We start from the raw sequence: 19,304 nt of genomic DNA, 5'->3' as shown, positions 1-19,304 counted from the left end.
GAAGGCTCGGGCGGGAGCAGCGGGCCTCTCCTGGGTCTACATTCAGCTTCTGAGCGCTCGAGCCCAGCCCGGCGCGCAGGGCCCGGAGGGTGGCCGAGGGCAGGGCTGCGCGACAGGAGACAGAGACACAGACACATTGATTTGTTGGCGGGATGGGGCTGGCGGCGGCGGGGGAGGCCGTTGCCATGGAGACTGCGGGTCGGGTGTGCGGCTCAGGGGAAGGAGTCCGGGAGGGGGAGCGGACGAGGGGCGCGTCGCCGGCTCTCGCGGTTCGGGCGCGGCCCGTGGCGCCCCAGCACCTGTGCATTGTGCATTGTGCGGCACGGCGGGCGGCAGGGGAGGGGAGGGCGCGAGTCCGGGCGGTGGGGGTGGGGCGGACCGGAGTCTGCCGAGGGGGCGGGGCCTGGCTGACACAGCCGCGGGGGTCCCAGCGAGAGCTGTGGGGGACGCTGAGCACCGGAGGGACAACTTGGCGGCGGGGGAGGGGGCCCCGGTGAGGACAGAGGGTGGACGGCCCCCCTCGCCAGCTCCGCAGACTGACAGCGGCCGTGCCCGCCCTCCTAGCGACGTCACTTCCGGCGGCGCCCCCCCACCCCCTCGCGCTCCGTCTCTGGAGTCGCCTCGGACTCCGCCCCCTGGCGATTGGAACGCGGGTCACGTAGCAACGCGGGGGAGAAAGGGAGAGGGGCGTGGCCCAGAGCTCGCCCAATCAGCTCGCGGGGGAGCAGGCCCAGGCCGCTTGGCTTTAGCAACGTCGTTAGCAACACGTGGGGCGGGAGGAAGAGCGGGGCGGGAGGGGAGGAGGGAGCCGAGCGCAGGAGGGGGGCGGGGAGGGAGAGAGCGCGCGGGAGGGGGAGGAGAACTGACGTCAGCGAGAGAGTATTATGGTCTGTCGTGCGCTGGCTGCTGCTTTTCTGCTCCTGGAAGCGGCCAAGGGGGGAAGCGGCGAGTCAACATGGAGCTTTCAGCGGTGGGGGAGCGGGTGTTCGCGGCCGAAGCCCTCCTGAAGAGGCGCATACGGAAAGTAGGTGCCCCCGGGCCTTGGACCGAGGGCGGCCGAGCCCTCCCCTCACGGCCCAGGTTCCCTCCCCCTGCTGCAGCCCAGCTTCCCTTCCCCCAGGTCCCAGCAGCGGCCGCGGCCGTGGCGGCGGCGGCTCTGAGCCCAAGCGCTTTCCTTAGACTTGCAGCGATGCACAGATTGCATGGGTGGGGGGCGGGGTGGGGGGATGAATGCCGGTGCATGCACTTTGTGCAGCGTTTCATGCAGGGGGTGATGCAGCGGGCGCGTGCCTTTCGCGGTGGGATTTCACGCATTCATTTGGTGCATGCATTTTTTGCATGTATTTCTTGTGTCCTCGTCATGCATTTCTCCCCGTGCACACACACATTTTCCCCTTTGCATCTGCAGGGACGCATGGAATACCTCGTGAAATGGAAGGGCTGGTCGCAGAAGTAAGTAGGTTATATGGAATTCTCAACCCCAGACTGTTATTCGGGAGGTTTCTTTCTTCCTCTTTTTTCCTTTACATTGAAATATAATACAATGCAACAAGAAAAGTTACAGACATACATACACGCCTGCTGCTTTTTCCTTGCTCCTGGGACTGACGCCCACTTCTTCCTGATTCTCTCTAGGTACAGCACATGGGAACCTGAAGAAAACATCCTGGATGCTCGCCTGCTTGCAGCCTTTGAGGAAAGGTACAGGCCCTTGGAAGCCTTAGCTTCTCATGGAGGAGCACAGAGGGTGGCTTCTATCCAGCCTGGACTGGAGTCCCGCTTGGTTTCTTTACTCACACACCCCTTTCTCCTTCCTTCTTTTCTCCAGGGAACGAGAGATGGAGCTCTATGGCCCCAAAAAACGAGGACCTAAACCTAAAACCTTCCTTCTCAAGGTAGGATGGCAGCTTCCAGTGGTGGGCAGCAATGTTGTGTGTCAGTTTGTGGGAAGGGGGCCCTGAGGGCTTGTGAACCAATGGGGTGTCTACACACATTGTCTATTTGTAATCTGGGAGGGAATCCGCAGACAGGCTGTCACCAGGTCAGTGGCAGCACCAAGGGGTGTTTTGAAGGGGAGGGGCTTAGTCACACTAGAATTCCTTTACCTGCCCCCCAGCCATCCCCAAAAAACATCAAATACAAGAAGTGTGCTTGCTGCAAATGGCTTCCCCCAGATGGGCACCCTTAAGCCCCACCCCCACCCCTGAGAAATTCCCAGGCATCATAGGGTGAAGCCGGGAGGCCAGGCTGGAAGAGGGGGTCTGGGGAGATGGGCAGGGCTCTACTCTGCTTTTGACACTGGCTTCTCTCTTGCAGGCCCAGGCCAAGGCAAAGGCCAAAACTTATGAGTTCCGCAGTGACTCCGCCCGGGGCATCCGGATCCCCTACCCTGGCCGCTCGCCCCAGGACCTGGCCTCTACTTCCCGGGCCCGTGAGGGCCTTCGGAATATGGGTCTGACCCCACCAGGGAGCAGCAGCAGCACCAGCAGCACCTGCCGAGTGGAGCCCCCTCGGGACCGTGACCGTGACAGAGACCGGGAGCGTGAGAGGGAGAGGGACCGAGAGCGGGAGCGAGAGCGAGAGCGGGGCACGGGCCGTGCTGACGATAAGCCCAGCTCACCAGGCGACAGCTCCAAGAAACGAGGCCCCAAGCCCCGGAAGGAGCTCCTGGACCCCTCGCAGAGACCCTTGGGAGAAGCCAGTGATGGCCTCGGAGATTACCTCAAGGGCAGGAAGCTGGACGACACCCCTTCTGGGGCAGGAAAGTTCCCTGCTGGCCACAGCGTGATCCAGCTGGCCAGAAGGCAGGACTCAGACCTGGCCCAGTGTGGTGTGGCCAGCCCCAGCCCAACTGAGGCCACAGGCAAGCTGGCTGTGGACACCTTTCCGGCCAGGGTCATAAAGCACAGGGCTGCCTTCCTGGAGGCCAAAGGCCAGGGTGCCTTGGACCCTGGTGGCCCCCGGGTCCGGCATGGCTCAGGCACCCCTGGCTCTGTGGGGGGCTTGTATCGGGACATGGGGGCTCAGGGGGGAAGGCCCTCCCTCATCGCCAGGATCCCAGTGGCCAGAATCCTGGGGGACCCAGAGGAAGAGTCGTGGAGTCCCTCTCTGACCAACCTGGAGAAGGTGGTGGTCACCGACGTGACCTCAAACTTTTTGACCGTCACCATTAAGGAAAGTAACACGGACCAAGGCTTCTTTAAAGAGAAAAGATGAATTGCTGGGTGGGTGATCCCAGGACAAGAGAGCAGGAGAGAGAGTGAGAGCGCAAACTTGGCATAATGCTTTTTATTTCCGGGTGGGAGGCGGCCTTCTGGCTGGTCCTGTCCCTAACTACACACACCCCTGCCCCTTGCATCCCTCCTCCCTCCCCTCAGTTTTGGTTGGAAAGATTATCTCTAGAGTTATATTTTCTATTAGATGTAAATATGTTATTTAAGAAAAAAAATATCTAAATATATATATTTCAACTCTTGAAGTTGTTTTATTTAAACAGAGAGAGAGACCCAGTGTGGTTTAATTGGGGCAGACAGGCTGAGCAGCCACCCAGGGCACTGGGGGAGTTGGGGACCTGGGCACTGGGCCTCTGAGGGTGTCTGGAGGGACTCAGATAGCCCCCCTCACCCCTCCCCCCTTTTCCCACAGCCCCATGGCAGACCCCTGGAACCAAGGCAGGAACCAGATTTTTTCTCTCTTCCCATTGGCGGGCCAGGCCAACAAAAGGTTCGCTCCCCAATCAGAAAAAAAGGGGGTGGAGTCAGTCTGTTTTTCCTATTTTTTTTTAAGATTAAGAAGTCTGTTAGGGAAAAAAAGTATTAACTTGAATCACTTTTTTGTGTATGATGTTGAAGGTAAAAAATTGCGGGTGGGTGGGGAGCCGCGGATTCCCCCCCAGGACCACACCAGGAAATGCACTTTACGGGAGAGGCGTGTGAGATGCACGCAGATCGGATCGTGTGTATGTCATGTGGATCAAGTCTCCCAGTTCCCTCGAGTCCTTACTCCACAGAAAGAAAAGAAATCCAGCGAATCTGTTTACATTCCCGAAATGCCAGGATAAATTGGGAGGATTGCATGTCAGTGCCCAGAGTTCGAGACAGTTGTTGTTTTACAAAAAAAGTGTTTGGGGTTGGACTTTTCCTTTTGGCGTCCTCTAGCTTCCCCAGGAGAAGAGATGGAGGCCCCCACCTCCCAGGAAGAGTTGGACTAGCCTCCCTCCCCCGGGGAGGGCGGGCCGCCAGCTCTCGGACGACGCACGGCCAGACAGGCCCACCCTGCGGGACCCACGGAGGGAGGCGCGGCGGCAGGCGCGGCCGGGAGTGCGGTGGAGGGTCTGGGCTGGGGGCTCGGAGCCCGGCAGGACTCGCATCCCGGCGGCTCCGGCGGGGCGAAGGAGGCGGGGGGAGGAGCGGCGGGGCGAGGTTTTCATCCCAGAGTACGCATCAGAACTTTTGCTTTTTCCTTTTTTTCCCCCTTCTTAAAAGCAAAAGCTATAATTTATAGGCCTTTTCGATTCGCGGAGTGTTCTCTGTTTGAACTCCACATTCAAACTCCGCCAGAGGGGGAGGGAGGGGCGGGAGCTGGAGACGGCCGCGGCGGGGGAGGCCGTGCGTGGCGGCGGGTCCCGGGACGCCCCCGCCCCGGACGACTCGTGAACACGCTGCGCTCCAAGGACGCAGAACGCGCGCCCCTCTTTTGCCTCGAAAGCACAAATCTGCCCCCCCCCCGCCCCTTCCCTTTGAGGACTGATTCTGGGGCCTCCCCGCCCGCCCCCGCCCTTACAGGGCCAGCGAAGCTCTAACTTCCCAGTGGTTGTCGGGGGAGGGGCGTGGGGGCCCCTGCGCGCGGGAGGAAGCACAGACTCGGGGCGAGCCAGGCGGGGAGTCGGGGCTGAGGGGGGAACTTCTCGATGGGGGGAGGGGCAGGCGGGAACCCCAGCCTGGTCCTCCTCCGCACTCCTCTATTCCCACCTCCCGCTTCTCAGCCTCTCTCCCCTCCAGACTTTCTTGCCTTTAAAGAGAGGGTAAAGAAGAGGAAAATGGTGTACTACATGATTTTTTTTGTTGTTTTTGAATATCAAATTGCGCCTATAAAGAGAAACCCCTGGAATGGGGATTTTTATCTGCTCATATTTGTAAAACTGGTATTTTAGACTTTGTATAAAGAAGCGCCGTTGACCGAGTGTATCTATTTAAATGTCGACGCTATTTTCAGATGAAACTTCATTGAAGGGACATGTCTGTTACCCAGTGGACAGTGACTCGGGGACACGTGTCTTTACCTGGCTGCCGCCTTCCTTCCCTCCCTCCCTTCTTTCGCTCCCGTCTCGCTTCTTCGGGGCTGAATTTGCCCCTTCCCTCTGACCTTCCTCCGGCCAGCCCGGTTCTGCCCCCACCGCCCCTCTGTCCTGCCGTGTGTCCATGGCCGTGCGTGTGCGTCTCCTCACTCTTGCGACGCTGACCTGGGGGGTGGGTGGGCAGGGGCCGGGGCCACGTGGCTAGGAGTCTGCAACCGTGCGGGATGTGCGCGTGTTGGGTTTATTTAATTCTAAGATTTGTACAAATCTTGATTCGATCTCCGCCTCAGCTCGAGAGTGAAGCTTCGGTACCTATCTTCTGCGGTTGTGAATGTCTGTATCCAATACCACTTTTTACGTGTTTAAATATATACTTTGTAAATAGAGACGTGTCTCGGTTTTATTCCCCTTTCCCCCCCTCGAGCAGAAGGAAGCGGCGCCCGGGGAGGAGAGGACCATTTTCTCCTCTCTCATTACCTACCCCATCCCCCACTCTCACCCCCTGCACCAGGGGGGATTCTGCCCCAAAAGGCCCTTCCCAAATTGGAGGAACTCCAATTGGGGGTGGGGGGTGGGGGAGAGGTGGGCTTGGGAGGGAGCAGGGTATGGCTCTCCTTAACCTCCTGGGGGGAGGTCGTGGCTTTCCTCACCTACCGACTGCACCTCTCTGGGACACGGGCAGAACTCCAGGACCCTGGGAGGATAGGCACAACCTCTGGGTTCGCCTTTCTTCTAGCGGGGCTTCCCCCCGCGCGCTCCACCCCCCAGGCCCGACGTCGTTGGTCCTCGAGGCCCAGGCGCCTTGCAGCAGCGCTCCCCAGGCGTTCCCGGCCTGCTCCCGGGTGCTGTCGTGGGACCCGCCTCCCAGACCCACCCAGCCTCGCCAGAGCTCCCCGAAATGCAGCGCCTCGCGCCTATTGATTGAGGAATTGAATTCGCGGGTATTGCTAGGCAACTGGCTGCTCCGAGCCGGCGCAGAGCGCGCTGATGTGATTAGTGAACCCGGAGCTACCGCGGCGCAGCCCTGCGCCCCCCGCCCCCCGCCAACCCCCACAGCCTCTCTGTCCTCGGTCTTCTTAGGGGGCAGAAATCCCAACGCTGGGCGAGGCACTGTCCGGGGAGAGCAGAGCGCAGAGTGGGGGCCGGGGGTTCGCGGCCCTGCCTGGCCGCAGACTTTGCGGCAGTGGGGGCGGGGTCGTGAAGTCGGCACAAGAGAGCCGCCCTCCGGACCTCCAAAGAGGCCATCGCCTTGAACCCAATTCCACTCCCATAGACCCTGCAGACGTTGCCCCATGGAGAAGCCGGGATCTAGGCGCACTGGCAGAACCCGAAGGGAGGGGCTTGGGCACGCGTTGGCCCGCGCATCTCCTGCACTTGGTCAACCAGTCAATGACCCTGCCCTTGGCGGAGCTCTCCCTGCCTCCTTCCCCCAGTTCTGTGCCCAGTGTGGGAAAACCTGGGAGGGAAGGAGTGGCCCGGCGCCCGGGTTTGGGACAGCGGGTCACGGAGCATTGAGTGCCCTTCGGACGTGAGGGGCCAGCGCCCTCTGTGGTCAGAGTCAGCTGGCAGGGGGTGGAGTGGGTGGCCTGGCGAGGGTCGCAGCGGGCGGCCAGCCTCCAAGCTAGGGCTCAGCTGCTCGGCCAGGAGCAGCGTTGGCTCCTGCGTGTTTGGGCCGCGGAATGGGCTTGCGCTTACGGAGATTGGAGGGCGCCGACTCTGCCCCCTTTCCCCGTTTGGCTGACCACCACCAACCTCGGCTTTGACCGGGAGCTCCTTCCGCGGGTTTCCGTTCCCTGGGCAGAATCTCCAGGAAAGCGACCAGGTGTGGAGGCCTCGGCGCACGATGCCGCCTCCGGGCCGGGCCGTTTCCCCTGCATCCCCAGGGCAGGGCCGCCTCGTGCGGTCGCCGCCAGCGCGGAGTCTGGCCCAGCACACACACTGGTTGAACTGGAATCTTTATGGCTCTTCGGAGAGCGTCGGACCGTATCTATTTTCCTGTCCCTTTGATGCTTACAGCGCACCGATCCTAGTCGAGGCCCTGCGCTGTGCGTGGGAGACCCGCCGGCGAACAGGGCTGCCCCAGCACTTTAGGGGCTCATACTCTGATTTCCTCTTCTCATCAAAAAGTCCTCCAGGCCCAGAGGGGGCCTCGGACCCAGCTGGAGTCCGAGATGGGGGAGCTCAGTGCTTGGCGGGGCTCCACGGAGTCCAGCCTTGGGGACCTGGACCTGGGGAAAGAGGCTATGGGCTGGGGCCGGGGCTCTCCTTCTGAGACTTCGGAAACGGTGGCTGCTGGGGGCCGCTCGGAGCGGTCGGGTCGTGCAATTCGGTTCCCCGGGGCACCTCAGAGCCCCGGGAGGGTAACTTCCCTTGCTCGTCCAAGCGCCAGAGGCCAGAGCTTCGCGGGACGCGCGCGCCCTCTAGAGGCGATGGCCTCAGCCCCTCTCCCGGGCGCCCACCCCCTCCCGCGGCTGCCCGTGCCTTTCTGGGTCCTGAAAGAAGCAGGGAACGCATCTCTCCCACACAAAAGCACGTTAGAGTGGGCACTGTGGGCTCCGCTCTGTGCCCTCCCTGCGGCCAGACCCCCGAGCCGGGAGAGTGGAGAGGAGGAAGGTGTCCAGCCGCCCGGATCCTCTTCCTAGGAGCCTGGCTCCACCTATCGCACCAGGCGCCCTCGGGCTGGACCCGGCGGCGCGGGGCTGAGCCCGGGGAGGCCGCGGGCTGGGCCCTCGGGCCAGGTCGGGCCCCTTGGCAGCCCAGCCCATTCTTCTGGGAAGGCAGTGGATTAGGCGATCAGATCAGCAGCGCAGAAACTAACAAAGGCCGGCGTGGGCCGGGGCCCGCACCCGTCTGGCCGAGTCTCTGTAGAAATGGGCTGCCCGCGGAAGCCTGGCTCGCCATCGGGGGCAGCGCCGGCTCCAGCTCCGCTAGCCTGCTCCTTCCTGGCCCAACCCCTTTCTGCAGCTCTCAAAAGCCCGAGGATAGGTGGGCTAAGGTTGTCTCTGCCCACCTTCTCCAAAGCAAAACAGCTCCAGCCTCTGAAAGCCCAACAAAAGAAAACACACCAGCGGTCTTCCCTGCAAGAATCTGATTTCAAATTCGCAGGCCTTTTCCAGAGCTCAATAGAACTGGGGAACTAGGGGCTGCTTTTCTGTTTGCAGCAGGAACCTCCTCCTGAACTAAAACATTCAGGCCTTCGCCCCAACTAGCCTTTCAACTAGTGGCGGCCAACATCTAGGCCCAACTTCTCTCTTCACTTCAAAGGGAGCTTCATTCTCCCTGGAGGCTGAAATGTGTGAATAAATTCATGCTGAGGGTAATGCAGACCTTAAAGGAGCAAGGAAGGTTATACAATAAGCGAATCATCTCTTCGTTATGAGCTGTGGGTGAGCAGTCACAGCAGCTCCACTGACTCAAAGCTTCTTGCCCTTCATAGCAACTCCCCTGGAATCCAATAGCTGTGAACTTTTAGTGTCACCACATGTGGCAGATTCAAGGAGGTGACTAGCTTTCCAACACAGTATCTTTGGATGGGGGGCAGGGGGAGCAGAGAATTTTGGGTTGTTGTCACCTGAGTATCAGTTCCTGGGAGATGTCTCAAAGTGAGTTTATGATGGATTGCAGCATCCCTGGCCTCTACCTTCTGGATGCTAGTAGCAACACTCACCTCTGTCCCCCAGTTGTGACAACCAAAATTGTCTCCAGATATTGCCAAATATCCCCTGGGGTGCCAAATCGCCCCTTTGTGAACCGCTGGTCTAGGGACTCACTCCACCCCTTTGCGTACAAAAAACCTTTTTCTACACCCCATAAAAGTGGCTAGGGCTTTCCCAAAGCCTTTTTTTCATCCCATGATTCAGTCTGCATCCAGAGAAGACTTTTGCCTCAAGAAAGGAAAAGTGAAGGGACTGTTGTGTTTCTGGGCAGCACTTACGACATAAGCCAAGCTTAAAGTTAAAAAAAAATTTATTGATATACTAAGAGTTAACAAAAAGACAGAAATCTTCTGACACCATTTGCTAATGTCCTTCCCCTGCAAAATAAATTAACATCAGTCTAAAAAAAAAAAGATCTGCAACGTATTGCTAGTGTTAGTTTTCCAAAAATACTAGAAAACCCACAGAATCTTTAGATGCACTTGAGCAAAAATCTGGTGATCTAGGCACTACCTCTCAGTCCTCCCACTCCCTTACCCCAACCACTGTGGCCTTCCTGGGGGAGGCATTTCCTTTAACTGGTTGGTCCTGATTGAATATGGGGGCTGGGCTGCTGTCCTGTTTCAACCAAGATCTGAAGTTTCCCAGGGCAATAACATACCCACTTTCGTTCTTTCAAGAAAGCTAACAGCCATAGTTTAAAGCAATTAGAAGTGGCATACATGAATGATCTGGCTTTTTTTTTTTTTAAATTAAAAAACACAAATCAAGCCAGTGATTGGCACTGGTCCAAAGCTCTGGTCCTCCCCCCAAGTTTTCCCCCAATGAAACCTCTAGGCCCAGAGCCTTGTTAGGTCAGAATTTTGAGTGTAACCAAAACAAGGAACACTCTTTTTGGTACCAAAAATATATAAAAAATATGCCGAGCCCTCTAAAGACAACAGACTGGCCACTTCTTCCTATCCATTACAGAAGCAAACAGAAAGATGCGACAGGATTATAACACCCATTCAATATACACTGTGATGCAGCTCACATAGGAAACCCTGCAGAATAAAGAAACCACGGATCTCAGGCCAGAAGTGTGACTGATGCCAAGCCACACACACACACACACACACACACACACACACACATAGCAGCAAATAAAAAAGTACTACTTTTATTTATTGGTAAACATGACGACCAACTCTGAGCATCTGGTCCAATTCTTCAGTGAAGGCTGTCACGCCTGCACATGTGTGTGCAAGCACACACACACACACGCCCTTTTAAACATGAACCCCTTGGAGACACAAGCACCAAGAAAAACATACAACACGGCAAGAAGGCAAAGTGGCTGGGAGGAAGGTGTCCGCAGATTCAAACTTTGGGATTGAAGTAGCTGGTAAACAGAAAGGCACCAAATTGGGGTTTGGAGACCTGGCTGCTGGGGATGTCAGGTCAGCCCAGACACACATTTGGCCAACAGCCCGTGGAAGCCCAGGGTCACCCCAAGGGCTCAGAGGGGAGAGCTGCTGCTGGCCCGGCACTGCAGCCTTTAAGGCAGCATGGTGCCTGGCAGGAAAGGAACTGCAAAATCCAGAGGTTGTCAGCTCCTCTGAGGGAGAGGCAGCCCAGAGGAGCCCTTTAGTCACACCCAGGGGGCATCTGGGTGTCTGGGGATAGGAGGGGAGGCTGATGCCAGGGTCCAGTGTGCTAGGATCCCTTCCAGGCTGTGCCGCGCAGTGCAGGGGGCAAGTCTCCCCTTTACTGCCCACTTTCCAGTTTCAGCCTGGTTGTCTCGGACCCCAAGCCCTTGGGTCCACCAAGGTGGGCACCATTCCTGCCGCAGCCAACAAGGCTACCATGTGCAAGACCCAGAGGCTGCATCTGGATGCCCCTTGACAAGGTCCTGAACACAGATCTGCCCCCAAAGGCACACTGTTGAAATCAGTTTGGCTACACAAAAGCCATCTCTTCCTATTTGGTGTGGAGGGTGAGGGACTGGGGGGACTGGAGGTCTGGCAGGCCCACCCCCTGGAAACCAGAGCCCACTGGCTAAGTCCAGGATCTCCCTTGCATCAAGTCTAGGGGATACAGAAAGAGTCTCAGGTCTGCGGCTGACTTTAACCAATAATTGAAGGAGAAAGAGTCCCCCACATCCCAACTTTTCTTTTTGGCATCACAAAGACCCAGTGACCCCTCGCTGACCCACCTCTCCACCCTAAGCCCATAGAGGCAATTCTGGTCAGGAACCACACAGACGGCTCCCAGACTCAGCCCACTGCGAGGAGGCGGTCGGGTTGGCAGATCTGGCCTTTCCAGGGACCCACTGTGAGGCAGGTTGCTCAGATTCTGTCCCACTTCCCAAATGGTACCAGGATACAGCTTCTCAGCCAGGAAGGAGCAGAACATGGAACCCCCAAAGGTGGGGGGATTGTCAGGGGAAGGTGGTGCCCGTCCACCTGGGCAGACGCTGTGGGGGCATCTGCAGCCAACACCAGCACGACAGCTGGACGCCAGCAGATGGTGTGAGGGTGCATCTACTTTCAGCAACTGCCCACACACCCACGTTCCAGGGGCTCCTGGGGGCAGTGTGTGGGCCCACGATTAGGACTAAGGTGGTCCTTGCACAGGCTGGCAAAAGGCAGGCAGCAGAACGACACCCTTCTCCTGCTTCCCAAATGCAGACGCTGTTCAGGTGAAAGAGCTCTGGGACCAGCCCTTCCCCGCCCCTGCTGGACGTCTGGGTCAATGTTTGGGGGCTGCAGTTGTTAATCTCAACCAGGGTTGGATGGCACCCAAACCAACCTCTTTAGGGTTCCTGATCCCCCTACTGCCAGCACCTATCTTTTTCCATTAAGGCCATAGCCTCAGCTGTCCAGGGTGGGGGCAGGGATGGGGAGACGAACAGTCACCTCACCTTGGTCAGTTCAGGCACTGCTCTGAAGGGGGTAGTTCGCACCGTCCAGCCCCGTCCCTGCTCCCCCCACCCCATCTTCTAAAAATTTCATCGAGCCCTCCCTGGAGCAGTCCCCCAAGGCCCTGCTTTCTCCCACCCCGCAATCCACTCTCCCCACTGCTGGGCAGGAACAGCCAAACTGGACCAGGAGGAGCTCCCTCCTCTAACACCTGTGCCCCTGGGAAACGGGGAGGAAGGTGACCACCAATCTGTCATCACAGGCCAGAGCGGGCAGTTCCAACAGCACAACCACTGGAGGGGCTTGAGAAACATTCGGTCAGAGCCACAGGGGGCCACCCAGACTTCCTGAGGCAAATGGGAAGCGAAGTGAAGGCCCAGAGGTAGGAACAAGGGCAAGGCTGGGCCCAGCAAGGCATCAAGGTACCACTCCTGCCAGAAGTCACAGGCAGGGCCGGGGTCCAGGAAAAGTCCCTTCCAAGCCTGCCCTTGAATGAGGCCACCTGGCCCCTGGAGAGGGTCTGGGGTGCAGGTCACTTATCAAAAGCCAGAGAATGGCAGGCTAGACCTGGCAGCCTTAGGGCATCAGTAATGTCTCAGGTTGAAGAAGCCCACGCTGGTGGGGGACTCCTTCACTGTGACCGTGATGAGGTTGGCAGTGACGTCGGTGACAAAGACGTGCTCAATGAGGCTTCGAGTGGGCTTCCAGTCCTGGCTAGTCTGGACAGACACGGAGAGGTTTTGTCCAGCGCTGGGTGGCGAGGCAGAGTCGGGGTCTGAGTCAGAGCTGCTGTTCTCCTCGCCAGTGCTCATCTCTGACAGCGCGGCCGCTTTGCGCACTTCTCCAGAGGCTGTGTGGCCCTCCTGCCCACCAAGGACTGCACTGCCCTTGACACAGTCCCTCTTGCCTGCAGGGCTGGGCAGAGTTGCTGCCCTGGAGCCCAGCTTCTCACTCTTACTGGTGTCAGTGGACATGCCGGCCCCACTCCCCATGGTGGAGCCACCCCCGGCGCCCTTCCCAGTGGCTGGGTTAGTAGCAGGGATGCCCTTGGTGGCTGTAGCATGGCGAGCAACCACGCCGACCCCAGGTGTGCCGTTCTTGACACTCTGTAAGTCCAAGACCTGGAGGCTCAGCTCCTGGGTGGGTGCAGGCTGGGGGCCCAGGCACCCAGCAGGGATCTTGCTGCTGCTGTGGATGTGTGGGGAACCCCCTGCGCTTCCCCCTTTCTGCTCCATAGCCCCGCTGCCAGGGGCCTTTGGGACTTTGCTTCCTGGGGGACTTATCCCCAGCTCCCCCTTCTGCGTCCTCACCTTGAGGTCCAGCCCGAGGCTGCACTTGCCGGCGGTCTGGGCCTTGAGTGCCAGTCTGCTGGCGGCCTGGGCCTGGCTCTGGCTCATCCGGTTCATGTAGTGCACGATGGAGCTCTGCCAGCTGATGCCGCCCCGGCTGGGGCTGCCGGCCATGCCCTTCATCAGGCTGGCCAGGTTCTCTGGGGTGGCCATGGTGCTGGAGCCACCGCAGGCCTCCTTGGCATGGGCCTTCAGGGCTGCCAGGCCCGCCACAGGGGCGCTGAGAGGAGGGGGCAGCTTGTTGGCTGGGGCCCCCAGGTCCTTCCGGGCGGTCTTCAGCACCTTGGCCAAGCTCACTGGTCTTCGGGCTGCCTTCTGCTCTGGGGGCAGGGGCTTGCGGCCTCGCTTCTTTCGGATGGGATCCTTCAGTTCAGGCTTGGCCACCAGGATCTGGGCCTTCTTCTGGGGGACTGGGTGGGTCTCACGGCCCCGGGGGCCCCTCTTGGCATCTAGGTCGCTGTCATCCTCCTCATCTGAGGAAGAGGAGGAAGATGTGGAGGAAGAGGAGGAGCTGCTGGATTTGGATTTGGAGGGGGCGTCAGATTCCTGCAAAGACAAAGAGGAAGGTGTCACCACTTCTATGGCGATCCCCAGGGTCTCAAGTGCACACTTCCCAAGAGGCATCAGCAGGCTGGAGGCCAGCCCCTCCTGTGACTTCCAGACTAGGTGCAGCCAGGAAGGAGCAATTCGCACCACCTTGTTCCCAAAGCATTTAAAAGGTCCTTATGAGGCACCATGACACGCAAAGTTAAAGGTAGGATAGGAGAAAGAAAGACAGGTGGTTGGTAAAGTGAAGTCAGAGCAATGAGGGAAAAGCACACATCAGCAGCTGTCAAGGGGACATGGTGCAGACCGAGGCTCTCAGAGCAGCACATTTTGCCTGTCTTATGAGACTCTGAGTTGAATGAAGCAGTGTGCACAAGAGCCTTGTAACCTAAAGCAAGTGACATCTTGCTTCAATCTCTTCATTTCCAAATCAGACCCCTTTTGAACATTCCAGGACACAGGAAAACAAACCACTGCTCTCTCCCCTTTCTAGGCGTCACCCCAAATGCTAAGTGCACTGCACCCTCCTGTTTCTCAGGTCCCTGTGTTGCCCGCTGGGTCATAGGGACACAGAGTTAACACCCAGCTTCCTGCCACAAAGCTGGGCTGCCTTGAACTGGGGATGATCGAATCAAACGTGGAGTCTCAGGGTGTCCTGGTCCGGCTGGCCCCACTGCCACCTCTCAATGCAAATAACCCACGTTCTCACGCAGTCAGCGGGACTCCTGCAGCCCCCATGTCCTGCTCAAAAGGAAGGTTTTGAAGACAAAATGAGGCCAGTGTACACTAGGCCAACAAGACTTAAGGCAGGGTCCCCACAGCCTCCTGGAGGGAGGTTTTCATAATTGACTGAGCTCTTGGCCGCAGCGTGTGTCAGGGTTCCGGGGCAGTGTCCTTGAGAAAGGAATCAAAGACACATCCGGGACCAAGCCCGGGACCCCTTTCCCCACCCTGCCTCTGAATTGTTAGAGGGAGGGAGGGCGGTGCCACGGACCCCAGGTGTGTGCGTACCTGTGGGCTGCCCTGTTAGTTGTGTCTACCTGGCAAACCTATGAGAACCTACTGTGTGTAGCTTCCTGTTCTTTTCTGTTCCCCCTAAGCCACTAGGCGTGAGAAAGAGCAACGGTCAACAGTCACATTTGACCCTGCTATCAGGTAGAAAGGAGTGCAGAAAGGATGTCAAAGGAAGAAGAAACCAGCGAGGAAGGGCTTGGCCACTGCAGGGCCCTAGGGGCAGAAGGGGAAACTCTAGGGCTGAGAGCAGCAGCAAGCAAGGAGGCACAAGGCCAGGGTCTTCGGAGCAAGGGGGGCTTCCTCGGAAGTGCCAGCCCTGCCCCCACTCCCCAAAGCCCTCAACCTCCCTCCACCACCTTCCAGTCTGCCCAGAGCGAGCACTGGAAGGTAAGGAGCCACTGGTACCCACCTTGAGCTTGGAGTGCCGGCTGCAGGAGGACATCACTGTGTGCTTCCTCGGCCTACCCCTGGGCCGCTTGCCTCTCTTCCGGTTCTGCACCTCCTTCTCGTGTTCCCTGAAGACAGTCACCAGTGATGGGGGAGAAGCCCCGTGCACAGACCCTCCCTCCCGCCACAGGGGAACCCCACAGCTTCAAACATCCCTGGACACTCCGGCCCCTGTAGTTTACCATCAGTGTCACTGCAAAAACATATCCTATTATTGACACATCCAAGGCAGTGGTCCTCCTTTGCAATGTGTGTCAGTAATATGTTCCTAACCATCTATTTCACTTGTATTTGGGTAAAGACAAGTCAAAGAAACTCTAGCAAAGCTAGGAAATGAACAGTTCTCCAATTTCTCCAACTCCACTTAAAACGGTGCTAATCCAGGCCACTTTCTGCAGGTAGAGTGTTTCCTGGGAATTCCAGAATGCCACAACTAGAAGGAGCCTTTGTGGTCACATGCTCCAACCCCTCACTTCAAACAAGAGTCCAGGGCAGGGAAGCGAGGACCACTGCCCCCAGCCCCTGCCTCTCCAGGGCCCACACAAAATCTCCCCAGTCCAAAGAGTGCCAGGGGACCAAGGGCTCCAGTCCCGTTCTGCACTCCACCTTCCCGTAGCCAGTGCCCCTGGCTCACATTTCAAACTCAGTTTCCTTTCTCTAAGACCCCTCTGTCCCTAGACTCTGCTCTAGATGGAAGTGTTGGAGGTGCTTGATTCTGAAGTGGCTGAGGCTCACAGCCCGCATCACCTGCAGGACACCATTAACCAGCCCCTGGGACTTGGGGTCATGAAGCCCAGAGCACTGCCCCAGCCCCGCAGAGAAAGCTTGTATTTCAGGCTACCCCCTGGGGAAGAGGATCTATCTGGAGGAGTTTCCTGGTAATTAAAATGGGCCACATCATCTCACTGGGACTTGGAAGGAGATCTCTTAAAGAATCCAATTAGTACAACCAGGCAGAACTCATACTCCAGAGAGCCCCCAACCTGCTCGTCTCCTACAAGGACAGGAGCATCTCACGGGTCCCCCCAGTGCCACAGTCACCTGTACCTGCGGGCTAACCTGAGACCCCCCCACCTTACACTCAAAGCCTCCCCTGCAGCAAGTAACTGCCAGCTCCTAGTTCCCAGTGGGATCTTTTTGGTGGGTGACAGAAAGCAAAGCATCCACCTCTCAGGTTTCCTCCCCCCATGATGTAATCCAGACCACCCCCTGGTTCTTCTCTTAACCCTTCCCTCCCTGGATGTTTGCTAACCCCACTTCTTGTCTGTTGTGCTATAAGCAAAAGCAAGTTAAGGACACAGTCCTGTCCACAGCATCAGGACACTGCCTGGCAGAGAAATTACCAGTTCCCTGCCTCCCAAGGCTTACAGGACCCGAGTCATGAATCACACAGCAGAGAAGAAGGCTGCTGACAAGACTCTCCGAAGGGACTGAAGCAAGCACACGCTCACCTCATTGTCTCTCCCTGCCCCAAACCTGGTTTCACTTTTTCCCCATTGTCATGGCCCCTCTGAGAAGACCCGAAATTTCCTGCTACAGTGAAAAAAAGTGCGCCTAGCTTGAGCTACCAGAGAATAAGCTGACTACACTGACTCCAGCTGGGAAAGCTTTTGAGCAACTAACATACCTGCCTCCATCACCAGGGCAGTCCCCAGCAAAGTACCCACACCTCACCCCCGCCAGCATGTCCTGCAACAGCACTGCTCGGATTCTCACACTGGGATGGGGTGGCCCATCCATGCCCGCCCCTCACCACTCTTTTCCCTGAGTATCTCAAGGAGGCCTCCTTTAACCCAAGTCTCCTAACTAAAAATAGAAATGGCATCTAGAATTACAGAAGCAAATTCAGCCCCTGAGACTGGCAAAGGGGCCCCACGGTGCTCACTCAGTACCATCTGTTTTGCAGCCCAGAGAAAAATAAATGTGTTTCTCTTGGTACAGACAGACCATAATAAGCATAACTTCGTGCTGTGTGTTCCAGCTCCCTCTCTGAGCCTTCTCTTGCTCAATGGCATCCTCCCGCAGGGCTGGGAGACCAGGTCTGCACTTTTATGGCAAACCTGCCATCCTGGTTTTTATTAGTGCTGTTTGCAAATTAGTCAACAGAAAAGGCTAAGAAGAGAAGCCAGAACTTTTCACGAAGGAAACAAGAAGATTCATTTTTGTAGGACGGCTGTCAGAAAGACCAAAAGCAGCACTCAGTGCCTCCTTAGGTCTGGACACAGCACCCGCCGGCCCCAGAAGGTGGGGGAGGGACTCATTCCGGACCTCAAAGCTTGCTCCACCTTCACAGATGGCCACGGCACAGGACGCCCTGGCGACAGCTGCTCCAGGACCTCAGACCACAGCCCAAGCCCAGGACCCCAGAGGACCAGAACCGCCCTGTATGACTGGCCACCTTCCCCCCACATTCTCCCCTTCCCACACACGCTGGGAACTTTCTCACTTCTTCTGGAAGGCCAGGAGCAGCCGTGGGTCCAGGATATTCTCCTCTGGCTCCCAGCTGTTGTGTCTGGAAAAGCAAAGAGCAAGCGTGGTGAAACAAGCAGTGACCGGCCGCTCCAGGGAGCAGCAGATGGGGCTGCCCCACGGCTCTCCAATCCCTGCTAATGGCAGGGGGACTGAGTGGCTGCGGCAGAGTCAGAGACGTCCCACCCACACCCAGGAGGAGTTCCTGGAGACCGGGGCCCTTGAGCCAGCACCTTATCTATCCTTCAATTCAAAGGGATACTGCCACCTTAACTCCCCAGTTAACACACGGCCTCAGGAGGACGACAAAGTCTCCCTGGGGAAGAAAACAAATTCCAATCAAATGGAAAACTGCAGAGAGGGAAGCCCCCAAACCCTGGCCCGGAGCCAGCGAGGGAAGGGAAGGCTCGTCCAGGATGCAGGGAGAGGGAGGCCGAGGGGTACAGAAGCCCAGCCCCAAGATTAAGAACAATGTGGCTGGCGCCCAAGCGAGCGCGGGACGGGGCATCGGGAGGGGAAAGCAAAAGAAAAAAGTGGGGTCGGGGAAAAAGGGGGAAACGGGTCTGCGAGAGCCACTGTAAACAGAGCCCCTTCCGGAGATGCCAAGTCCCCTCCCTTCCACTGAAAGAAAAAAAAAAAACCCTACATCCATCAATAGAAAGCTCAGGTTACAGCGAGGAAAATATGGACAAGAGGAGGGGGATCGCGGCCCGCGAGGAGGGCCGAGGCGGGGCGCATGCAACAAATGGGCGCGGGAGGAGCGTGCGGCGCAGGAGGGAAGCGGGCTGGGCGCCGGGAAAGGCGGCCGGGGGCGCCGGGAGCGGGGCTGGGCCGCGGCCGGAGGGGGTTCCGGGGCAGCTTGTAAACAAAGGGCAGCCCCGCGCAGGCTGGAGGCCCCCTCCCCGCAGAGCCCGAGGAGCCCACGGGGACCCCGCGAACTTCCCGCCCTGCGCACGGACTCCCCCCGCGCCGGCGCGGCCGAGGGTCCCCACACCACCCCCTCCCCCCTTCCCCCGGGGCCGAGCTCGCGCGGGCGGGAAGGCGGGCGCCGCATTGTTGGGGACTCACTTGGAGGACCAGCCGCGCCACTTGACCAGGTACTCCAGCTTGCCCTGCAGGGAGAGAAGAGGCGCGTGAGCCGGGGCGGGCGGGCAGGCGGGCGCGGGGCGCGGGTCGGGCCGCACGCACCTTGCGGAGCCGCTTGCTCAGGATGCACTCGGCGGCGAAGACCTGCTCGCCCACGCTGCTCAGCTCCTCCATGCTGCCGCGCGCGCCCGCCCAACCGCGGCGCCCACCGCTCCCCGCGCCGCCGCCGCCGCCGCCGCCGCGCGCCCCGCCGGCCGCACACAAAGCACCGCCCCGCCCCGCGCAGGGCCCGCCCCGCGCACGCGCACGGCCGCCGCGCCCCCCACGCCGCGCGCCTCGGCCCTCCGCCCGCCCCCGCGGGCCGCCCCAATCCTGCGCGGGCCAATGAGCGCACGGGGGCGGGGCGCGAGGCGGGGCGCGCATTGTTCGCGGCAGGCTCGGCCTCGCGCCCCGGGCTGGGGTCCTGCGCGGGGGGCCGTGGGCTGGGCCGGGGCCGCTGGCCGGACGCGGCGGGGGGCGGGGGGGTGGTCCTGGGCAC

At 58.9% G+C, this 19,304-nt stretch overlaps 2 protein-coding genes across 2 annotated transcripts; one reads left to right on the top strand and one right to left on the bottom strand.

The window, feature by feature from the left end:
- Positions 1 to 903: 903 nt before the first annotated feature.
- Positions 904 to 3,478, top strand: CBX8 (chromobox 8). The gene is made up of 5 exons (XM_004432836.2): positions 904 to 1,024; positions 1,409 to 1,452; positions 1,636 to 1,701; positions 1,829 to 1,895; positions 2,317 to 3,478. The coding sequence occupies exons 1-5, from the start codon at positions 956 to 958 to the stop codon at positions 3,214 to 3,216; spliced, it is 1,146 nt and encodes a 381-aa protein (XP_004432893.1). The 5' UTR covers positions 904 to 955; the 3' UTR covers positions 3,217 to 3,478.
- A 5,766-nt stretch (positions 3,479 to 9,244) lies between these two features.
- Positions 9,245 to 19,002, bottom strand: CBX2 (chromobox 2). Its single transcript, XM_087441721.1, has 5 exons — positions 18,869 to 19,002; positions 18,749 to 18,792; positions 17,658 to 17,723; positions 15,174 to 15,279; positions 9,245 to 13,750 (listed from the first exon to the last, which is right to left on the bottom strand). The coding sequence occupies exons 1-5, from the start codon at positions 18,938 to 18,940 to the stop codon at positions 12,440 to 12,442; spliced, it is 1,599 nt and encodes a 532-aa protein (XP_087297847.1). The 5' UTR covers positions 18,941 to 19,002; the 3' UTR covers positions 9,245 to 12,439.
- Between the last annotated feature and the right edge of the window lie 302 nt (positions 19,003 to 19,304).

The sequence above is a fragment of the Ceratotherium simum genome, chromosome 16 (genome assembly GCF_057802395.1).
Source record: "Ceratotherium simum simum isolate JZ-2026a chromosome 16, ASM5780239v1, whole genome shotgun sequence".
Taxonomy (NCBI): Eukaryota; Metazoa; Chordata; class Mammalia; order Perissodactyla; family Rhinocerotidae; genus Ceratotherium; species Ceratotherium simum.
The sequence above is the reverse complement of the archived record's forward strand: the minus strand, read 5'-3'. Positions and strand labels throughout refer to the sequence as shown.

Excerpts from the sequence above, each read along its gene's own strand:
- CBX2 (XM_087441721.1), bottom strand. The coding sequence starts at position 18,940 with ATGGAGGAGCTGAGCAGCGTGGGCGAGCAGGTCTTCGCCGCCGAGTGC. Across the intron at positions 17,724-18,748 it reads TGGCGCGGCTGGTCCTCCAA|ACACAACAGCTGGGAGCCAG; the intron begins GTGAGTCCCCAA and ends TTGCTTTTCCAG. Across the intron at positions 13,751-15,173 it reads GCCGGCACTCCAAGCTCAAG|GAATCTGACGCCCCCTCCAA; the intron begins GTGGGTACCAGT and ends TTGTCTTTGCAG.
- CBX8 (XM_004432836.2), top strand. The coding sequence starts at position 956 with ATGGAGCTTTCAGCGGTGGGGGAGCGGGTGTTCGCGGCCGAAGCCCTC. Across the intron at positions 1,453-1,635 it reads TGGAAGGGCTGGTCGCAGAA|GTACAGCACATGGGAACCTG; the intron begins GTAAGTAGGTTA and ends GATTCTCTCTAG. Across the intron at positions 1,702-1,828 it reads CTTGCAGCCTTTGAGGAAAG|GGAACGAGAGATGGAGCTCT; the intron begins GTACAGGCCCTT and ends TCTTTTCTCCAG.